The sequence below is a fragment of the Tachypleus tridentatus genome, chromosome 8, assembly GCF_004210375.1.
Source record: "Tachypleus tridentatus isolate NWPU-2018 chromosome 8, ASM421037v1, whole genome shotgun sequence".
NCBI classification, from domain to species: domain Eukaryota; kingdom Metazoa; phylum Arthropoda; class Merostomata; order Xiphosura; family Limulidae; genus Tachypleus; species Tachypleus tridentatus.
Window position 1 is genome coordinate 69,905,185 of NC_134832.1, and position 24,622 is coordinate 69,929,806.

Here is a 24,622-nt window from a genome sequence, read left to right on the forward strand (position 1 = left end):
TTGAAAAAAACTAAACAATGAGATTGTATATTTCTATTTCTACTCAATAATAAATTTCTTACATTTCCAAGTAGAATATTTTTTTAGTAATAAAATCCAATACTTCTACTTAAATCATTTACGAAGATGAGTTCATCTTTGCTGGCAGCATAAAATATTTACAAAAATAATCAATGGATTATATTCATTGACACATCAGATATTTTACTTAAAACAATAAACAAAAGTATAAACTAATCATTAGTCATACTAATCTTGTTTGGTATCATGATAGAAGAATTTAGTTCAAAATTGCATTCATTTACAGAAAGTTGATTTATTTCTGAAAATTATAACTGTTCTATTAAAGCACAATTTTGTAAAATTGAGAAAATTATTTTAAACTTTAAAAGGATGAAAGCTATAAAAATAAATAAGTACATAATATACAAAATTCTCCATGTGATTAATAAGATAAATTACTATTAACTTGGAGACTTTTCAATTATCTTATGAATTAACCATTAACTTTTGTGCTTATAGAGACACTTAAACCAGTAAAGTGAAACTGAACCTCTAACATACAGTAGCATAATTACACTTCATTTCTAATGTTTGTGGTTTACTAATCAATAAACAAATTGAATCCAACTTACTACTGCAACAAAACAACTATCCAAAACAAAGATCAAAGTTATTACCACCATCATATAAAGTTTATGTGGTTATATATTATTTCAAATGTTCAAAAGTGAGTCATAATACCACTTTTTACTTCAAATATTGTAAACATGTTATTATAATTTTTAACAGGTACATTACCTGTATAACAGCAGCAGTCAAGTACGTTACAAGGAAAATCACAGTAATAGAGGTGTGACCAGCTTGGACAAAATGGATACCGTACGTGAAGATAAGATGTCCTGGAATGACCATCAACATTAGGATACGAGCTGTCCTAGCATGAGGATCTGAAAAATCAAATAGTTAAATGATAGCATTTATGAATACAATACAGTCAAATAGATAAGAATATTATGTATTTACATTTGTTCAGTAAAATACATACCATTTTACTGTTAAATTTCTTTCATCAAAAAGAGCTAATGCATCATATAAGACCCATGATTTTATTTTACTAATACATACATCAAATCTTTCCAGCATTGTGAATGTTTTCAAATCAAAGCAGTTTTCTCTTTGCTAATATATGTATCAAATCTAGCCATTGTTGCAAATATTTTTACTCAGAGCAGTCATTTCCTTCTATCACTAGTTCTACACATTTCTGGACAGTGTGTATTACTGTATAAATATAACTTTTTTTATAATATAAGGTTATTTTCTTCATGGACTAATTATTTTACCTTGTTAACCCTATCACTATGGGTAAGTCAAAGTATGCAGGTCATAAATTTTTGGTTATATTAAAAATTTAGTTAAACCACTTTATCATCAACACAAATAAACTTCACATCAAAATGTAGTTAACAAATCAAAGTTCAATATTAAACAAGTTTCAATTTCTTACTTTAAAAAAAAATATATTCAACTCTCCTAATGTGTGTATCATGACATTAGTCCACCCAGACTTTTCCATTTGTTCTTTTTGTCATCTCTCTCTGATAGAGTTTAACATAAATTACTCATTATAGTATAGATATTACTAAGGCATAGTCTAGTTTTTATAGCCTTTAGTTTTTTCAGTCCATGGAGACATTAACTATAAACCCACTTGCCATGCCCATACATTACATCCTGTGTCACAAATTGTTAATAATATTATCTGATTATTGGTGTTCATCATTTATAACCAAATGAATAGCAATATTTTAATTTCCCAAATTACGAATAACTCTCTTTGTTCTCAGTACAGACTCTTAGCTTTTCACCAAAATGAAACTTGCTATCACCAAGATAACATTGATTAGCTAAGGAAACTTTAAGGCACTTTGGCTTCAGTTAGAAAGCAAGTTAAACTATAATAGTTATAGTTGTTCATAATTGTTTGTGTTCTTAAGTGCATAGTACAAATAAGTACAAATTATTTACTGTACTAATATTGCAAAAGTAATAGTTGATAGTTTCACTATTTGCCAACAACAAAAAGAGGAGAAAATTACTACATTTTTTTTATATGCATTTTTTTATTTATTGTTATAAATTCAATTAAAATTTTAAAAACTTAGAAACTTATTACGTTAGATAAGGGAAAAAAAAAATTCCCTGGGGAGTATACTTGCAAATATCATAAGTTAAGCTATGCATTCGATGGGCGATTAATAGCTTGTATCACAGGATTACGAGTTAGACACAGTTAAAAGAAAATTAAATAAAGTTGTAAACTGTCAAGACTTAAATTGTTTAGAACAAAACTAATTTTCTATTACAATTTCCAGTGATTATAAAAAGAAAAAAAAGGTAGTTAAAATTTATTTTGCATTGTTTGTGGTAGTTAAAGGGTTAAGTCAAGTGTACTGAGTCCATATAGTTTTAGAAAAAAAAACAAATAAGCTAAAATAGCTTTCACTTGATAATCATTTAAGGAGTTCTAGAGATCATATAAATAAAATATGATAACTAAAATAAAAAAAGTATTTTAATCTTATCATGAATATCACTTTACACTCAAACTATTCAGACACTAATTTCATAAATTTTCAGATGATATTTAGTGACAAATAATTTAAAAATCTGATATTTTTGTGTGTAAGCAGCTTGTAATGTTTCCTAGAAGCTTGCTACATTTTATAAAACTACACTTGCTGCATTAAAAGTTATATTACTACACTGTCATGATTATAAAGTCAGTTAAAATGGCCAAATCCATATTCAGAGTTGAGAGAGTAAGTGAAGATTTGATAAGTATTTAAATAATAAGAGCTGGCTTTGAGTGTTTTTATTTTTATTTAAAAATTTAGTTTAATGAATGGGGTCGTCTAGATCAGAGACTAGCTTGCTGTATATATAAATTGTCATGGATGACAAAATGTAATTACAATGAAGAAACATGAATATTCTGTCAGTTGTTTATTTGTTTTCAGGAAATTCCATGAGCCAGCAAAGTGTGCAAGAAATACTGGCTTAGATGAACTAACATAATCCTTGGTGTTCTTAAATTACATGTATTTATTATATAATAATTTTACTATAAAGATTGATTTGCATTGTTAATTTAGTATATGTAATTAGGACTAAATCTTCTTAGTTGACTAAACCTCAAAAAATATTACTGGGATTATGGTTAACCACATCATTAACAGCAAGGATTAGAATTCATTGTTTCACCAGTTGCTTATCATAAAAAGTAAAAATGTAATTTAATTAGGTATACTGATTATCAGGTTCATTTTTAGTTGATACATAGCTAACTCTGATTAAAAGATAACATTAGTTATATACTAAAGAGCTCCTCGAAATATACCGTTTGATAAATTACCTTTAGAAATGTACATTAAACAGAAAAAGTTGCTCAGTGACTACACCCATGTGATCATGTGCATCATGCAGTTAAAAAAAAACAAGTGAAAAGTCACAGCTATGGAATCATGTTAAAAGTAGGTATCTGTGTAAGGCTTGTATAAGCTCAGGGAAACTATCACTGGAAATTCTTCAATAATAATTGACCTAGACTATCAAGTATTTTAAAGTAACAAAAAAACAATATACTATAAAATTAAATTAATTTGTATTTACTAAATAACACTTACTACTGCTGCAGAAGGCTGAACAAGGATTAATACACAAGTGTGAATCACTTGGTGGAAGTGTGCCTAACTTTGATCTTTGGTGCAGAAAAGTGGAAATACGACTAGCTTGAACTGCAACTAGATTTCCACCAACACCTAAAATAACCAAAGTAACAAATTTAATGAGCATATAATCTCAGGTGAAGAATTATTTACAGTACTAAGAGGAAACTCGTATTCTTTGCTTTAACAAGGCTTACATTTTGAATTCATGAATATTCATTACACTATTAACTGATGGTTAAAAGATACTCAATGAACAGAATCAATGTTTCTTGAAACAGATAAAAACTATAGATATTGCAAATCACAATGAGATTATAAAACCTACTTGTGGTACATAAGTTACTGTAACAAAAAACAATCAACTCTTTTATGAAAACATCAACAACAATCAATTAGTGGTGCTATTTTTTCCCTATTAAAATGTATAATAAATACAAGGACTTTCTTTACACCATTCTTTTTATTTAATCTGAACACTAACAGTTATTAATAACAAGAAAAACAATTAACTTTTTAAAAATATTTTTACCTGGAATTTTACAATACACACTTATGATAAGGTGATGTACCTAAACTAAAACTGACAATCTTATAATTTTCTTGATATCTACTTTAGATGCTTGATGACACAAATCATTAAAAAAATAGTGAAAACTAATACAGCACATACCTGGGACATATAGTATATTACACTAAAAGAAAAGTAACATATATTCAATTCACTCAAAAAAACAAAACCAGCTCAGTTTAGTAACTTAAACAGAACTTCAGATAATGCACTCATGGTAAGTCAGTATTTAATGAATAGTTACACAAGTTCAAAAATTAAGCAACCACAATCATGTAACTTAAACTCTCAGACCATTACCAAATATAACTCAGATTCATGCCATTATATCCCTGCAATTACCTCAATCTCTTTACTTCTGCATAATAAACTCGGATTTTGATAACAAGGAACTCAACTATTAGAAAACACAAATTTTGGAAACAAACAATGTGAATGGATAGTGAAAGAAAAAACTACAAGTGTACAATGCTAAGTGTCAATTCTTTATCTTTTATTGCAAATTTCTTTAATCAACTAAGGATAATCTGATTGTAAATTTAACTAGTTGTCCTGAATATATTAATCCCTAGAACTCACACCATGTTAACCAAATGCACCTTCTGCAATGTGCAAATATTCTTAAAGATCCTAAACTATGGAGCATGTTAACAAACTCCATCCATAATTCTTTTCACTATTTCTTTAAACCCAAAATCTTGCAACTTGTGACAATTAATATAAAAAAAAATTATACTGTTTAAATGAAATGCAAAAAAAATATTGCATATTATAAAAACTCACCATTAATAACAGGCTGGAAAACAGCAATCCCATGAAACCTTGTGACAGCAAAATCTAATATACAACCTCCAATGCTGTGAAGAAAAAAAAAAAGAAAGAAATGTTAAATTATAAAAAACATTATTTGGAATAAGCTACGTCAACTACTTAATATAAAAGTTATTATTCAATATACTTAAATATTGTGTCCTCCCCCACATGCTGTTATCATAATATAGCATTTTCTTTTTAACATTCATCTTTCTATTTCAGTTTGTTATGCATTTTAACATTATTCTCTTGACACGCACAAGCAATAAAATTACTTGAACACAAGATTTAGCTTAACTCACTAAGAATTCATTTTATGTAAATTAATCATCACTATTTACTTGGTATAAGTCACTTTGGAAAACAAACAGAAACTGCCTTATTCTTAAAATATAATAAAAAAATTTTTGAACATTTTGCCAAACACATAACTTTAAGAACTTTATTTCAAGCATAATTTGCTGAAAAATGTTGTACTCAAAGCAATCCCCTCTTATCAAGTAAAACATGTCTTGAAAATTATTGAATCAAAGTTTTACAATCATCTACCTTAATGCAACTGGAAATTAATTTGTATGTAAAAACGTTCTGCTCTACAGTATCTTCAATGATTGATATAAAATAAGCTTCTTAGAAATAATTGAATTACATCATGTTTAGAGTTTTATTGCCGAGATTATGATCTTTGTGTATATCACTTGAATACAATGAATAAAATGTGGCTTAGATTCTTAACACTTTTACATATCTCATTTAAACACACTGGCTACTGCATATCTGGGTCAGAATATAACCGGAAATTTCACTATATGACATTTATTGCTAATAGTTTTGAAAAAAATAATTATAATTAGTGTACTTAAACATTTTTATGCCAAAAGAACTAAAAGAAATCATATATTTTAACAAAAGATTATTTGTTATTATACCTTTTCTCAACTGATTACATATCCAAAAAAACATAAATGTAAAACTTTAGTCAAAAAAGAACCTTGAAAAAAAAGTACTTTGGATTAAATGGCCTCAAACACTCTGCACAACTAGTTTACCCATAACTACACAGTTCTTATACTTTCTTGCTACTAGTTACATTATGTTTACATATATTTCAACAGTTGTGCATTTTTCCAAGATCATTAACAAAATTATTCATACTTTATAAACTAACTGGCTATTCATTTTAAAGTTTGCTTGGTGTTGCCAGAAATAAGGCTTATTTTATGTAATATTCATTGAAAACTTAATAAAAAGATTTAGTTTATGATTCAGTAATGCTCTTTTGTTTTTATTTATACTTGAACATCTGTATTATAAACAATCAACTAGCATTCCAGAAAAGCAACTAAAGTCTACCTTACTATAGAATCAGAAATATGTTGGAAAAATGTGTTGCACTTGAGTTTTATAAAGTAAATAAATTGTTTGCCTAATGACCCACAGAAGAACCCAATGTAGCAATACTTGAACTACTTTGTAAATTTAATACACTGGAAAATGTCGTTTACAAAATTCAGAAGATTGGACTTGATTGTTCTCAAGAGTGCAACTATTATTCTAAATATCACCGTTATGTGTAAAGAAAAAAATATCATACCTGGATATTGCCATAGCAGAAATCACCGGCGTCCAACCAGAATAAAGAACATCATGTGTGAATTCATTATTGTATGCTATAAAGCCCCAGAGTGGGAGTAACAAAAGTGCAAATGCAATCACCGAGGGTGCTACCCACACATTAGTACCTGTTTTTACAATCAAAATTTTACAGAACATGTTAAATGAAGTACAACTCACAAGATAAACCTCATATACATTTCACTAGCCAACAGTGCCTTTGTTGTTGTTTTTTAATATTTACAATTAGTGTCACATCAATTGTTACTGCACTTCAACAATACTTACAATTGTCTTTAATGTTTAAAAGATACAAGTATGATAAAAGTAAAGGAAATTTGTTACACATGAACTTTAAATTTCAAAGGAAATTAAATATTCTCATTTTCTTGCCTATATTTACATTTGATATATGCTTATATTTGAATACAAAGCTTATAAGATCACTTTCAATAATATTTGTATTCCACACAGGAACATACAAGTACATACTTAATACCATACCATTTAATACTAAGGCAATGAAGAAAATGATTGATCTTCATGCAAGAGTTTAGGAATTTTGACCACCTGCTCTAGTTGTGGTAATTATGTTTGATCTGATTTAGCCTGAGAGAAAGTAATTTGAAACATCTAAAATAAAGTTCAACACTAAAAGAGCACAGCATTAAAAAAAACAACTGACTTTAAGTATTACAGCTAGTTCTTACATACAAGTCTAATAAAAGTTAACATTTTCTTAAATTAAAAATTTATTTCCAATAGTACTTACCTCTGCTGATAATATAGCTATTTCATGATCTCCAGAGTTTCCACTCTTTGCCCATCTACAGATTGAAAACTTTTGCCCAAGTCGTTTATACCCCACTCAAATACCTTAGGGAAATTCTAGTTTCTGAAATTCTCCAACTTCAATACACCCTATATCTAGATACTATATACGAGAACCTCATTCAGATAATGTAATTACTTTTATGGCATATAAACCAGATTTTAGTGAAGGTAGGGTGAGAGTGTCAGTGGAGGTAAGTATTATAGGAAATACATTTTCAGTTTAGGAAAATGTTAACTTCCAAAACATACTTACCATCTGCTGACAATATAGTTAGAATCCCACACTGAAAAGGTGGAGGGACCGGTGCAAACATAATCCATACATTAAGCATTTGTATAGAACACAAGTGTACCCAAATACAAATGACAGAAGAATGAGGGAATTGCACTACATCCAGAACAGGTATGCTCGTCAACTGGAACTTAGTTCCTATAGTAAAGATGGAAGAGAATGCAAGACAGCCAAGGTCTCACAGTGGGACCTCAATTTTACTTTTGATTGCATCTCAATCCATAGCCACAGTGTGATGCTTTTCACACCACCAGAATCACAATGAGAAAGCAAGCAACACCTAAATAGACAAACTCTCCTCCACCTGAAGAAATTCAAAAGACAACACTCTAGGTTCAGAATGATTGGATTACGTAAGCCATGCTCAGCCAATGAAACAGAAATCATCCAGTACAGGATTACAAACATTTATCCTCACTCTGCAACCAAGTAGACAAGGAGTATTCTGCTTGGCCCTGGAATTATGGAGAAGTGAAACCTGTCTTCAACCAAAGATCTACAACAGGATCACTTCACATTCAGAATTACAAGGAGATAGTGGACCTCTTTCCATGAACAATATACAAAACTAACATTGATTAAATAGAAGGGTCACGCACTCGTCAACCAGACAGTTTCTTGTCAAATCTGAGCCAGAATTATAAGTAAGCTCCTGCAGTGGCTGTTCTACTGATATCTAAAAAGAACATTCAGGGACCTAGTAAAAGGGCCCCTAACTTTGACCCTTTTTTCCAGGAGTGGAGGAGCACACTTAAACACCTAAAGGAGAAGCCCCTGTACACCAACCCAGAAACTGAAGGTGGTAAGAGCTCCCAAGTTCCACTAGTAAAGTCTAGAGGTGATAAATGTTGAGGAGCCCTGAGGAACAGTGCTCTTGAAACTGTGCACTACATGAACCATGTTCCCAACATTGTTAAAAGCACACTGATCCTGATTTATTCAACCTGAAGAATGGCATGGACAGGCAGGATCACCTTTAGCTTTACTCATGATAGTTCATGAGTGGTGGTCCAAAATAAGGTAATATCATCTGGTAGGTGCCTAGATGATCTCATAGAACATCCCATCTTAACAAGATCTGTTGCAGCCTGTAGTAATTAGTGAAAGTGGTTGCTAGCAAGGAATTGAACAACTCTGCAGGAGACATCAGGTGCTGATGTAAGATCAAAAAGGTAAATCCCTGAATTGCAGTACTGGACCCTTATTCCCAAACCTGAGAAACCTTAAGAAGATTCTGCTATGGGAACATAGAGATAAGCACTGATGGCATCAAACTTGGTCATCTAGAACCCTGGTGCAAAATGACATTTTAAGTAATGAAAATATCCCTTTGTAAAGCAAAAAGAATTTTAACACTGAGTCAAGACAAATCAATGATTGGATGTCAATCACCTGTCTTCTGAGGTACAATAAATAAATGGGAATATAATCCTGGAAGAATGGGATCAACCTTCTTTACTGCCCTTTGGACTGACAACTCTCTTATGGCCTGAAAATGAAGCTCCACTCACAATGATTCTATTGGAGGTGAAAAATACAACACGTCAAACAAACAATGGTGGAAGTGATGTATACTGAATGACCAATCCTGAATCCAGAACAAGGAGTACCCATGGATTCCTGGTAAAAGAACTCCAGATGTCCAGGAAGTGATGTAATCATGCTCCCCCTCTAACATGAGGGTCACTAACAGCTATATCACTGGTTTGCCTGAGTGAAAGATCCTTAAGAATAAAAACAGACTATAATAGGGACCAACAGACCTGGGAATCAAAGGGGGGAGGGGTCAGAAAACACTATGCACTAATATTCCCAAATTAACTCCAGAAAGGGGAGAAGCCAATGATGATGACAAAGAAGAATGTAGATGGGCAGGATGGAGAAATGGAGCTTCCCATAACTCGTTGATAGCAGAAGACAGTAAACAAACACTTTCTAACAAAGCATCTCTACCCAATAAATCCTAACAACAGACCAGTGAGGAAACCAAAGAAAGAATGGAAGAAGACAATCTAACTAAGGTGCGTGCCAGTAAAATCCCAAACTCATCCTCAAATGGTTGAGGAGAATTGATAAGCCTCAAACAAAAGTTCTGCTGCAGATAAATACCTCAGGACAGTCATGAGAGAAGATGAATCTGAGAGAACTGTGATAAATTTAAAGTAATCACAGGTTCCAGTATAGACCCCACACACAAGTCCAAAAGAGGGGAAAGGTGATACATCCACTGATAATTTAAATAGACCTTTTCCTGGAAGTGATAAGCCAAAGTATGCAAATCCAATAAACATGGGAGACAAAACATAGCTATCCTTTTGTGTAATTTAGTAACAAATCTTCCAGCATGAACAGCAATATCAAGAGGCAGAGGAAAATCCAAGTAGTCACTTGCCTGACTTCCTCTAACAAGAAAGGTGTAGAGTCAAATGCAATAGAAAAGACTCCCAAAAATCTCACAAACTCAAGTAACAAACTTAAAATAAAGGGGCTGCAGATGGCTAAATCAAAATGAACCTCTATTGAGACCAACCTAGTAACAGAAGGAGACAAAAAAAGCAAGTCTAAATTCTCAACCGTTGTTACCAGGTCATTTGCAAAAGACACCTCAAAACTTTTCAGAGAAACATCCTCGGTCCACATCTTCATCTCATAATGGATCATGTCGTAGACAGTATTAACTAAGAGTGACCTTTCCTCTAACTGTTGACAAACACCAGATAGTAAAGGTAGAAAAGAAGGGTTATGATTGGCCCTTTAGTACAAACATTAACTGGAGAATCCATACCCATTGGCAAGTTTTTCTTGTTTGTTTAAGTGATTTATAAATAAATTAAAAGATAAACATAGAAATATCAGCCACATTCAAAATCATAAAGTAAATAGTACATAATCACAAAACCCCTGTTGATAGAAATTAGTGCCAAATGCTTTGTTGAGTAAAAGTGATTATGTTATCTGAATGAGGAACTCAGATAGAGTACCTCAAAACAAAGTGCATAGAAGTTGGTGGAGAATTGTGGATATTAGAATTTGTCTAAAGCAGTTAAGTGTGATATAAAACACTGGAGCAAACATCTTAAATGCTTAGATGGGCAAACAGTGGAAACCCTGAAGATTGAGAAATAGCTATATTTTCAACAGATGGTAAGTATTATTGGAAATACTTCTTTTTTAGAAGGTACTTCAACAATACCAAACAAACATTTAAAATTCTATAAATCTCAATATGACCTACCCAAGTTACTGAACAAAAAATTACTAATCCAAGCCAACAGAGCCAATGTTGTAAGATCTCCCAACGATGCAGCTATTGGAGTGGCTATGTTGTCAGGGTTTATGTGACATTTGACAGATAAAATGACTACAGCAACCATTAATAAACCTACAATAAAAAGAAATTAAATACTGTGTATTTATACATGCCTAAGCATATCTCTTAAACGTAACATGTCAAAATGACATTTTCAAAACAACAAGAACATAATTTATGTATAACCTCTTTGATATGGGTCATGGGTAAAAGGCCACATCATCGCATTCGTTGACTTGCATTCAAAATTTTATTGAACTACTACATTACGAATTTATGTCAATGTGTTGTATCAAATTGTATGTTATAATTCAAACTTTAACATAAGTTAATTTCTTAATTTATAAGTAAATATTAAAAGAACCCACCTAAATATCTTTTTGTGAGTCATGTGGTATGTTGAATGCACCACTTGTCAAAATTAGATGTTTGTGATATCAAAATACTAAGTATAGTTTAGTATGAATAAGGAACTCAAATTACCAATACTGACAAGTTACAATATAAAATAAAAAGCTTAAGTATTTTAATTGTTCTGAGATGTAGGCTATGTACTGAATCAAACACACTGGCCTCATTCACCACTTTCCATTTTTGGAAACAGTTCCTTATATACACTTACTTCAAGGAGACATATGAACAACCAAATCAACAGCTTAGAATCTCCCCCTAGCTATGCAAATCTGTTAAAAGGTTACATTCTTTGGAACAAATATTTCAAGAAGGTAGGTTGTGTTTTTAGGCTACTCCAAGTTTCATACCTTTTTTTAGACCAAAAAGCAACTTAGTTACTAGACTTGATAAATGATAGTGGACTCTATGGAATCAATAATAGTAGTTTACGATTTTTTTTTGCTATTCAACTGTATATTATACATATAAAACCTAAAAATTATTTCATTTCATATCCTCCAAGTGCAAAATTTTAAAAGCCTTAGCAACTTGTGTTTAACAGCAATGGAATTCTCAAAGATCATAGATAGAAGTAATTGTTTGATTTAATTCTTTAGTGCTCTATATTTTAAGAAAAATAAATTTAACTTACTTATAACTAGTAATTATCTATATCAGAGGTTCCCAACCGGTGGGTCGCGACCCCCCAGAGGGTCTTCCCAGGGGGTCTTGGCAGGGAAGTCGCGTAGCCTTGTTAGAAGTAGTTTGGGATAACATTAATTTTATTTCATCAATTACATTTTCATGCTCTTACATTTTTTTTTGTTTCGGTGCAAAGCAAAACGTGTGCTATGTTAGTTCAATGTCATTAGATGATATTATGGGTGTGTGTATGTGTGCCTGTGAGTGAATGTGGCTGTGTGAATGTGTATGTGTCTGCAACTGTATGTATGTGTGTACTAGTGAGTAGCGAGTATGTGAGTGCACACGCATGTATGTATGTATGCTTGTGTGTCTGTTTAGCTGTGATTAAGTGTGTGTGTGTGTGTGTGTGTGTGTGTGTGTGTGCGCTGTCGACACGTGAGTCACATGTCTGTTGCTGATTGGTGGATGATGAATCGCGCAACTAACCACGCTCCCTTCCCTCCCAATACTCACCCCATCATTACTCTACCTGCACCCCCCACAAGTAGTCAGTGTAAGATCTACAGTTGCCAAAGCATTCATTATTCAACATTTTTATTTTATTTTAACAAGGAGATAAGTAAGCAGTAGAGGTGAGTTGTGTCCATGGCTAAACGGCGCAGATACTCAGAATGCTACCTCAACATTGGCTTCCACTGTGCTCGCCAACAACGGCATCGAGAAACCACAGTGTGTTTTGTGCCATACTGTCCCGAGTGAAGAGTCAATAAAACCATCAAAATTCAAGCGTCATCTCGAGACGAAACATCCAGAAGAAGGGTTTGGATTTCTTCAAACGGCATGAACGGCGGCTTAAAGGCCAAAGAATCGATAGAAGTGGGTCATTTCAGCAGCAGAGTGCAGCCGTAGTGGAAGCTTCATATGAGATTGCATTCGAAATTGCTAAACAAAAAAAACTCACACGATTGGAGAAACACTTCTTAAACCCTGCATGATGAAAGCAGTAAATCTTATTCTTGGAGAAGCCAGTGCAAAGAAGATGCAGCAAGTATCCCTGTCAAATAATACTATACAGAGGCACATTTCTAAAATGTCTATGGATGTGATGGAACAGGTTTTGACTGAAATAAAGGGTTCCCCTTTGTTCTCCTTTCAGCTCGACGAGTCAACAGATGTAAGTTCATGTTCTCAGTTGCTTGTCTTCGTGAGATACATTAATTCAGGTGACATCAAAGACGAATTCTTATTCTGCAGTGCACTTGAAACCACAACAAAAGCTGATGATGTCGTGGAAAAAATTTTTCAACTTTTTTTTAAGACGAAGATCTTCAATGGGAAAACGTGTGTGGGGTTTGTATGGCTGGGGCACCAGCTATGCTGGGATCGAAATCAGGATTCCAGTCGAGAGTGAAGAAGCTAGCACCTCAAGCAAAGGGCATCCACTGCATGATTCACCGATATGCTCTCACCAGCAAGACTCTCCCTGCCTCTCTGCAGGAAGTGCTTGAATCTGTAATTAAAATTGTAAATTATGTGAAGACTCAAGCACTCAACACTCGCCTATTCAAAGAACTATGCAAAGACAAGAATGCTGACCACGAAGTCCTTCTCTTCTACACAGCAGTACGTTGGTTGTTGAAAGGAAACGTTATTAATCGTGTCTTTGAAATGAAAGATGAAATAAAGCTATTCCTGGAGATTCAAGAAAGGAAAGATCTTGTAGCTCACTTCAAAGATGAAGCATGAAATAAAAGGGTTTGCATTACCTAGCCGACATTTTGACCAGCTGAACAAGCTCAATTTGAAGCTTCAAGGAAGGGAAACACATGTTCTCATTTTTCAAGATAGTCTTCGGGCCTTTGTTTCCAAACTGCAGAACTGGCGTCGGAAAACCAACCTTGGAAACATCGCTATGTTTGAAAAACTTTGTGGAGTGACGGATGAGTCTCAGATCCAACTGGATCAGTTCCTCAAGGATGAGGTTACTGAACATCTTCAGTCTCTAGAAAAGGAAGTCGAGCGTTACTTCCCTGAGCTATCACAGGAACAGGAGGCCCTGGTAAGGAACCCATTTTGTACTGAACTTGATGTATCCAGCATCCCAGATGATATCCAAGATAAATTTCTGGATCTAAGAAACGACTCTTCAAGGTGAAATCCGTGACTCAGTTCTGGTGCGCTATGTATCAGTCATACTCCAAAGTCAGCATGATAGCTTTACGTGTCCTTGTTCCATTTGCTTCCACCTACTTGTGTGAGGCAGGATTTTCCACTCTTGTCAATATAAAACCAAAGAATAGGAACAGAATGAATGTTGGAGATGGCATGAGACTGGCTCTAACAAACGCTCGGCCACGAATTTCAAAGCTTGCTGCTGAAATGCAACATCAGGCATCTCACTATCTGGGTTGGATAGCTGTTCAAACCTATGTTAATATTATTTTAAGAAATATATGTTCTTTTTGTGAATTCAGGTTGGACCAATGTGATTTAATTTGCTAATAAATAATTAATTTATTATAAAAACAGAATTTTTAAATATTTTTTTAGATGTTTCTTTCCCTCTCCTTCACAGAAAATAAAAGAAAAATTAAGCTGCTGATAGTAAGCCCTAAGTAGGGGGTCGCATGGGTTTCAAACTGTTAGGTAAGGGGTCGCGAGTGTCAAAAGGTTGGGAACCCCTGATCTATATACATATAGAATGTGTACTAATCGAAATGTGACTATATTACAAAATAGTAGTCCACTAAAACAGCTAAAATGGTCACTTTGTAAAGACTAAAAGTCATTTTTATATTATTGGATATGGTAACATGAGTACATGTGCATCATGTCAATGGAAGTTGTGAAACTTTAACCAAATATGTCTGGAAAGTCAATATGATAAAAGGTAATAAATATACAAGACTAAATATTTGTATTTTTTTTTGTGTTATAATCTGCATTAGTTCTAGCACCAAAAAAAAAGAACAAAATTTATATTTATTTCCTAATTTTTATATAACGGTTACAAGTCCAGTCAAAAGTGATAGATCCTAAACAGTTAGGGTAGAAAAAATAAGAAAATATCAAGTCTTGCTGAAAACAACTTTTGAAATGTATTTGAGAGGTTTGAGAGACTGCACAAATATTTGAGATGTTGTAAATGAAGAACAGTTTTTAATCATATTGTTAAAATCACTTTACACTCAAACTGGTAATAAAACAGACTTGATATGTTCACAAACAAATCTCTAGTAAAAATACTTCCTTTTAAAATCTGATTCCTTGTGTACAAAACACTTGTGACCTTTACTGAAAGTCTACCAAATTTTGTAAAGATTCACACACTGCATCACAAGTTATAGCATTAATACCTAACGTGCAGAAATGTGTATACAAACGTGTACATTAAGCTGAACCTGCTGCAAAAGGGTTAAAGCAGTAATTTGTATCTAAAGCAAGACTAACAGCACTGGCTGTCAGAAGGTTTCTATCACAACTAATATTAACAACATACCTAGAGCAATACTAACAATGGTGGTTGTCAGAATTAAATGTAACAATATATCTAAAACAACATTAGAAATGATAACTGTCAGAAGGCTCTACAACAATTAATGTAACAACATACTTACTGCAAGACTGGCATTAGTGGTTGTCAGAAGCTTACCAAAACAATCAATGTAACAACATACCTAAAGCAAGACTAGCAATGATGGCTGTCAGAAGCTTACTAAAACAATCAATGTAATGACATACCTAAAGCAAGACTAGCAATGCTGGCAGTCAGAAGGCTACTAGCACACAACAGAAGACCGTGATGAATATCAAACTTCCCTTCTGGGATCCATCCCATTATCATAGCAAACAAGGATGCTAGGAAGCCCACCACACTAGCTTGACACTGGAAAGAAAGAGATATTACAATAATTACAGAAGTTATCTTCCACCCACTCACCATACACACAAGGATGTCTGTTTCATTACCATCTACAATATTATCAAAATCCTCTCTAGATGTGCTATGAATAATATAATTAAATGATTAAAGATGAGTAGATATTTCCCAGAAAGAACAGAAAAAGTTGTAATAAATTAATTTTTTCTACACAACCCATGTATAACTCATTTTTTACATGTAATCCAACACAATTCAATAGCAAGATGTAATTCTTAGACTAACCAATACAAATAAAGAGAAGTTACCTGAAGAAGAGCCATGTTTCCATATGTAATCTTCCACTGCTGAGAAAAAGAATCAAGATGTCCAAGATTGGCCTAAATAGAAACATAGGTAATTGGTCAAGTTACAAAGATTTTACAAAAATAAAAAAAAGTGTGTGCTTAAAAAAATAATATTGTATAACACATTTCACCAAGATGACAGCATTAACTGAAATTACAAAACTATGCAAATGATAAAACATGTTCAAGAACATAAAATTTAGAATATTTAAAAATAAAAGTAAATGCAAAGGAAACTTTGAAATTACATTATCATAAACTTGTTTTATAAATATCTTTGGTATTAAAAATTATTATTAAAAGTTAAAATCTTCCTCACATGAAAATGTATTTCCTATAAATACTTATCTCTCTGCACCATTAGTTATAACCTCAAATGCAATTATCATGGAATTTCCTATGCATAAACTTTGAAAACTCCCACTAACACGTCTACATGTAGTGCACTAGCCTATGATGTAAATATTATAATGCTGTAACTCTTCACCATCAGGAGAGCAATGCAACTTAATTCAATGTGCACTAATCCTTGTTAAAAACAATATAAAATCACAAGGTCATTCTTGACAAGGCAAACACAATGTAGTGAAAGTAGGAAGGAAAAGGGGTAAGATGGTCTTGAAAGACATCTATTTATCTGAAATATGTATCCAGATAAGGAAAACACCACCCTCAAAATAATTACTTATCTCTTTACCAGTAACAGTTAGAATCCCACACTGAAGGGACTCATGATAACAATTATAAAGATGAACTCATTTCTGAAATAAGGACAGAGAAGGGAAACCTATGTGATATGACTTCCACAAGACCAGGAATCATCTAGTGGAACAGCAACTAGCAGGAAACCACATTCTTTTCAAAGAGGTAATAATCTTCATCCAAATCCCATCCAAGTATACATATCCCTCAAAAACTACTTGAAACATATTGAACTTTCAAGTAACATCCTAGCCCTATATCACAAACAATGGTTGGACCCAACCAGCACCAACAAGAAGCAATGAGGAAAAAGAGAGTTGGTTAGCCCCACGGAACTTGCAAAATAAAGTTGCCAACAGATGTATCATTGAGGTGTAGTAAGTTATGAAACCAGGAAATTGAAGAGAAGTTACCAGTAAGCAGATCCACTTTCTGATTCCAAGAAATTAGGAATAATACCAAAGAGGTGAAATGTAGGTCAAGGAAAAGAGAGGAAAAGGAGCTAAATACCTGAAAGAAAAGCATCCAGACTGAAGAGGTCTCAACAAGAAAGAAATCAAGACAAAATAGAAGCAGTAGAGTAAAAAACAAAATGGTAGGAAAGAAAGAAAAAGAAAAGCATCCAAAATTGATAGAAGGAATAAAGAAAACTAGAGTACAAAAAATTATACAAGAGTCATGATCTTGAGTCACAGCAAAGGAGTCATAAAGACAAGGAGGACAATGAACGACGAAGTTACATAGAAGAAGGCCTACAAAGCAAAGCAACCCAAATTCATTATGAAAAACAGGCAAAGAGGTATAAAAAGCAACAGAAAAGGAGGAACCTGTCTTTATCAGAAGTGGAAAAGCCAGAAACAAAGGCTAAAGGTGGAAGTACAGACTAAAATAATCCATAGGCAAGGGAGGGTCTACAGAAGGCAATGAGACAATCACAAGATACCCAAATTGGAGAAAAACAGGCAGAAGTGAATTATGTGACATGTTCAGGAACTTCAGTGGTCACTGCACACAATGTAATAGCTCTTAACGGTGTACAGAGGTAAATAACATTTCTAATCTTGATTTATATTCAGTATTACATTAAGTTACCTGAACATGATTACAACATTGAAATAGCATTAATATCACTCAGAAATTCCAGTCTAATTAAAAATTTAATTATCTGACAGCTCTATATGCAGTTTCTTACAACTATCATTTTTACTTAATTACTCATGATACTATGAACGAGTTTTTCTTTTTAAAGTGAAGGGTAACTTCACATTTCTTCTAAGGTTTTGAATCAGTAGAAATGTTTATGTGCATCACTTGCATCTACAATAAAAACTTCACAAACCTGAGTTGATAATCTGGATGCTAATGTCATTTCTAAATTTCCTTTCAGCCCCAGCAGTGCAGGAACAAGAATAAATACCTCAGACACCACCACAAAGACTTTCCAATGCTGAAGAGAAAATAAGTTAAGTTATTTTATCACTTACAAAAGCATATAACTTGTTATTTTAGCTTATTAGTAATGTCAACCCCCTCTGACATTAAACGTGAACTAAATAATGCCTTCTTTCAAGAATTTACAAAAGTTGGTATTTAACTGAAGTAAAAAGGTCATGAGGAATACATTTCACAAATCTTCAAATAGGATTCAGTTCAGATGCAGCTCTGAAGGTACAAGTGTGGATGATTACTGACCATCCAAACCTAATTACTTCTCAGACTACTATCACAAACGTCTACCAAGAGGTAACAAATACTCAGGACTGAAGACCAGCACATTTAATGTGTGTAGGAAGCTTCAACTTTTATACCTGCCAAAATTATAAATGAAAACTTTAATCTAGAAATTTTCATAGTACTTAAATGATAAATTCATGAAATTCTGATAGAAGATTTCTGGAAGCAGGACCCTCCCAGAAAACATTTGAAAATTAGTGTATTTGATGCATTTTAAGTGTGGAATTAAAGTTGTTTGGTTTGTTGAACTTCCATAATATTAGTAGATGAAAAAAAAATAACAATAAGAATGAATAAGATAATTTAGACTTACCTGATCCTCAGATTTGCAGTTTAATTTGTATAATGTTCTAAAAACCACAATGACTCCAGATCTTAACAAAACATTACATTTTGTATAAAAGACAATAATGACTGCAGGTATTTACATTTCAAAAGAGCATTTACAAACACAGAAAAAATGGATGCATCTACTGTCTACCTTAATTCATCAAATTTTGTAAGCTTAATTTACAAATTAAAAACTTTTTTCAACTTATAGTTTTGACATACAAGGTTTAAAAAAAAAAAAAAAAAAAAAAACATGAATTGAGCACATAAAAACTGTAAATTGAAAAGAGAGAAAGATGAAAAATTGGAATGTTTCTGACTAAATCAGAATAGTTAGTAGGTATGATTTGCTAGTCTTTAAATGCAGGCTACAACCCATGTACCACCCATGTGTGTTGTGTTAACAATAGCCTAAGAAATGTTGTCTACATTTGATGGTAACCCTTAAGTAAGCCATAAATACCTTATTATACTGTGGCATTCTGTATAATGCTACATCACAGACTGATAGAATTTATTGAAAAAAAAAAAAAACTCTTCCAGTATGATAATACACCATTCCATAATGCATAGTCACCAACAGTGGTTTAAACTAAATAAAGTCCAGAAACTGACAGCAGTTAGCAACATACGTCTAACATAAATCTACATAAAATGCTCTATGGCATTTCAAAATGCTGCCTAAGAAGGAAAGATATGAATACTTAATATCACCAAACTTGTAACTGCTTTATATATGCAAAAACGGCTCGTTTGGGTTAAGAAAATATTTTACATAGGTCGAAACGTTGTTCCCTTCTATGTAAAATATTTTCTTAACCCAAACGAGCCGTTTTTGCATATATATTTCTCTACAAGTGGGTTTTCTCGACATCACTGATTGTAACTGCTTTGTTATGTATACATATATTAAAAGTTGTAGTGTCAGTACCAGAATCAGAGCTGTGATTAATACTAAAAGCTTGTTTACAGTGCAAAAAAAAAAAATGAAGTTCCAGTGGCAAAACATGAGCTCCAGTTATCAGTGTGTGCCATCTCAATACATCCGGTAATATAGTGTATGATGATATACACATTCAACAGTAAGGGCTAAATCATGGTATCAACATATAGGTAACCAATTGTAAAATTGACTGCATGGTTAGAATAAGAAAATAATGTACAACTGTATCAACACTGATTTGATAAAACACGTACACACACAGTACAGCTTTCATTTCATTCATGGTCAATTTACATCAGATTATGAATCATACCTAATTAGAAATTAGTAAAACGTTTTATACACATACTTGCACAGCATCCAACACAAGTCCAGCTCCAACTGTCCCTAACCCAGCAATTAAGAAAGGTATAAAGACTTGAACAGATATTGCCCACAGTGACTCATGTTCTTCTGCATGTACATGCATAGAAGGTTTATATGTTGGTACTTCTTGGACACTGTATTCTTTTTGCAGCAATGGTTCATTATCTTTCTCTCCTTCATACTGTGCAAGATCAAATAATTCCAGACTCAAATCATCCCCCTTTCTCACAAGCTTACTGTACTTATCCTGAGCTTCAAATGTTAAGTCACTCGATTCTTTACTCTTCTGTGCTTCAATGTCTGGTGGTGAAGAAAAGAGTTCATTTTGTTCCATATGAATACTAGAAACCAACTTGCGATGACGTAGTTCTCGGTTGTGGCCATCAAAGGATGGAACAGATGTCACTTCATTCATTCTTCCACCTCACTAGGAACAGATTACCTTCTGCCACTATAAAACAACAACTCAATGTCAAATGGTGTTGAAACTTTTCTATGTTAACCGTTATAAACACAATTTTTAGAAAGTTGTAATGCTTGTAATGAAAAGAATTGTGTGTTGCATAATCTACAGCAGATACAGGTGGTTTCATATCTGATTGTGAATCCACTAATTAAAACCAGATGTTGCTGGTCAGTCAATGTCCTAATCACTATTTTCTTTACTCATGACTCTTTACTGCAACTTCACTTAATTTTTAGTTCTTTACTTAACTTTCTAAATAATTTTGTATGTACTTTTGTTTTTTACTGCTCTGGAGAAAATTCTTTTTAATATAGCTTTAAAACATTGCAGTTACTTCTTTTCCTTCAATTATTTACTCTAAAATGTACATATAACAATCACAAATATCTAATTTTTGAAATTTTGTAGCACAATGTGTCCATTTGTACATGACAAATTTTCTACTTATAAACGGAAAAAGACAGCAGAAAATGAAAACTAAAATACTTACAAATTTCAAACCTAATTTTAAAAATATGTCAAAGCCACAAATACACAGTCATGAAATAAGTTAACAAATTTCATGAAATAAATTTTGTTAATATCCACAAATTTCATTTTACCTACAATGCTAAAACAATTCACTAACATTCCAGACTGTGACTAGAGGTCTTCTGTGTCGAAGTCATAATATTTTATAGAAAACTGATAAAAATATATTTATAGTAAATTCCTATCACCAGTAAATTTATAAATCACAATTATATACATACACACACACACACACACACACACACACAAATACTTATAAATTTACTCCTATAACCAGAAAATAAATAATCAGTCAAATTTGCACATGTACACTTAAATTCAGCCCTGAATAACCAGCCAACATAAATTAAATTATAGTATAGTTACATGATGCATGCACTTCTGAATGACTAACACATTGGAATTCTTACAGTTGTAGACACAAAGGTAAAAATATAAAAATTTCTGAATAATCAGATAATAAAGTACATCAATCACACTTAATATAAGTATGAATGTGATACTGAATGACCAAAAAACGTCAGCCACACTTACACGTGTACTTGTAAATCCTGTCATGAAGGGCCAGAAAATGTAAAATCCAAAATACAAGATTATATCTAAAAACAACTAGCATTTAATACTAATACTTAAATGCTGATGAGAGAAAAGTGGTAAATTTTGAAATCTGTTAAAACTTAATAAACAATATCTATGATCATGCCTCAAACATAGTCTCATGGCAAATTTGTAGAACCTGGTACTTAAACTTTTTTTTTGTAGTCCAGGTGCCATCATACAGGTGCTTAGAAAATGTCCTTAAAACAAGTTTTGCATGACACCAACTGTTTTGGGCCCACTACTGATCCTTTTATTCTCACCAAAAAATAAGTGCTTTTGAATTCAAATTCTATTATTATCTATCAAGTCATTGGTCATACTCAATTGTTGTGTGTTTACACAGATCAGCTCACAAATAGCTTTGTGTAACTGTACTGGCTGTTATGACTAGTACTTTGATTTTAATTGGCCTAGACTAGTTGTTTTACACACACTCAGTAATACATTTTCAAACTATATCTTTTTATATGAACATCAAATATTTCTAATATAGAAATTATATCAAATGTTTTAACACTTAAAATATGAAACTGGATATTAATTATTCGAAAATTCAGACTAGCAAAAAAAAGTTTTAGAAAACTTGATTTTGACCTATATTGATTTGATGAAATACTTTCTGCACAACAAGAGATCACAATGACTGCCACACTGACCAGAGGTCATCACAATTCAGTGGCACACTTTGAACATGTCTAGGTTCAGTCAGCAAAACTGTTTTACCAATAGACAAACATCACAGCTAACCAATACAAATTAAGAATTGATACAGTATCAGACGACTAACAGACCACAACAACCAGTTAGAAACAGCTGTTCATAACCTTCATGTGTTTTGTAAAGACAGATGTACAGCTATGCAAGTCACATATTCAGAGAATAGAATTAGATAAAACTTTATATACCAACTGTGAAAATAATCCACAAAAATAGATATCAGAAAGAAATCCACAAAATTCTTTCTTCGTAAAAAGAAATATGAAATTTATGTACGTTATCACTATATAACACTTAAAAAAATAAATTTATATTTGCAAATAAAACAGAACTAAAGAATGTTACCATTGAGAACAAGTTTCAAAGCATTTATAATTTAAATTATGATTCTTTTACAAAAACTACCCATTTCAATAACTGAAACAGAAAAAACCACCAATTTGTTATTCAGCTAAGTTTTAAATGTACAGGGTGTTTGGAAAGTCACTATGCACTTACATATTTATTAACAGACATGTTTCAATATAGAATACAGGAAGTAAATATAAATGACAATTATAAACAATGTTGCAAGTGACTCCCACTGGCATCAATACAGGCCTGGATCCTTCTTATTTTGTTTCTAAACACTGCTATCAGCTGCTGGCTTAAGATAGACTGAATAAAATATGATTACAAAACTGCACAGTGACACCCTGTATTTTAAATAACTGAATTTGTGAGAATTATGTACATTTCTCAATCAAGATATAAATCCCTTACCTATCACCAAAGAATCCAATGAATAGAACATTATAATACTGCTCCTCATTTACATATTATGTATAAATAAAATTTTCACAATTGACTTACACACATTCACCCCCATGATTACTGAAAATATAATTATAATACATTAGCTGGATAGCATCTATTTTACCATTTACATTAGTTCATGTGTACTATTTAACAATGTCCAGTATTTAGGTTTAACACAGTATTTAGTTTGTTCCTAGTTCTTAAAGTCTGCAAACTTCAATAACCTTATTTAATAAAACAAAACTTATTTAAAAAATATAAAACCTAAAAAGATGATTTATAAGCATATTTCAAAATAGGTAATTCACCAAACACCTATATTTTAACAAAAACCTATTTTTTAACCACTGGAACACACACAAAGCTGTATAGTTTTCACAATATGATTCAAACAAAAAGTATTCATTACAATAACAAAATTTATGTTTATGGTTACTTTAAAACTTTAGTTTTTAACCTCACACTCAAACCTACATTCATTTCAAGTGCAAGATAAAGACAAGTTGCACTTTTGGCTTTAGCTGAACAACTAAATGTACAGTTTTATGTTTTACACATTATCAAACACTAGTACAATGTAGACATGTATGTGTACAGCACCTGCAGGAAATTGGGTAAATACACATACATCCATTTGCATTATAGTTCTACCATATGCACTCTCATCAGAAGCAAATACATTCTGAGCTGAAATGTATCTCTACACCAGCATAGGTGTACAATTCATAAACAACATTTAAGAGTATTTTAGTCACCTGAGTCATTTGTTTTAGTTATACAGTTGTATTACAATATAATGTAATGCCAAAAACATAAGAATTTTTAGGTTAAATAGTTTTATTATATCATGATTGAAAGTAATAATAACAATGCTTTTATACATCTACTGAAACATGTACATAAAATATTTCAAGCATCACTTGTGTCTAATTTCATTCCTCATTGTTAAATGAATAAAATGTAGTTACCAATATCTATATTAACTCATCTGCAAAGTATAAGAGT

The 24,622-nt window shown here is 32.2% G+C and overlaps 1 protein-coding gene across 4 annotated transcripts in view; it reads right to left on the reverse strand.

Annotated features, from left to right (window-relative positions):
• The window catches only part of LOC143222599 (solute carrier family 41 member 1), a 31,812-nt gene that overhangs the window by 3,370 nt on the left and 3,820 nt on the right, over positions 1-24,622 (reverse strand). For 3 of the 4 annotated variants that reach the window (XM_076449299.1, XM_076449302.1, XM_076449301.1), the window contains 9 exons: positions 20,489-20,956; positions 18,472-18,579; positions 16,392-16,463; positions 15,945-16,089; positions 11,091-11,237; positions 6,710-6,857; positions 5,086-5,159; positions 3,690-3,824; positions 802-950 (listed from right to left, as the gene is read on the reverse strand). In XM_076449299.1, the coding sequence (XP_076305414.1) occupies positions 802-950; positions 3,690-3,824; positions 5,086-5,159; positions 6,710-6,857; positions 11,091-11,237; positions 15,945-16,089; positions 16,392-16,463; positions 18,472-18,579; positions 20,489-20,920 (1,410 nt within the window). In that variant the 5' untranslated portion in view covers positions 20,921-20,956. The remainder of the gene's footprint in view (positions 1-801; positions 951-3,689; positions 3,825-5,085; positions 5,160-6,709; positions 6,858-11,090; positions 11,238-15,944; positions 16,090-16,391; positions 16,464-18,471; positions 18,580-20,488; positions 20,957-24,622) is intronic. The other variant, XM_076449303.1, reaches the window with a different exon arrangement.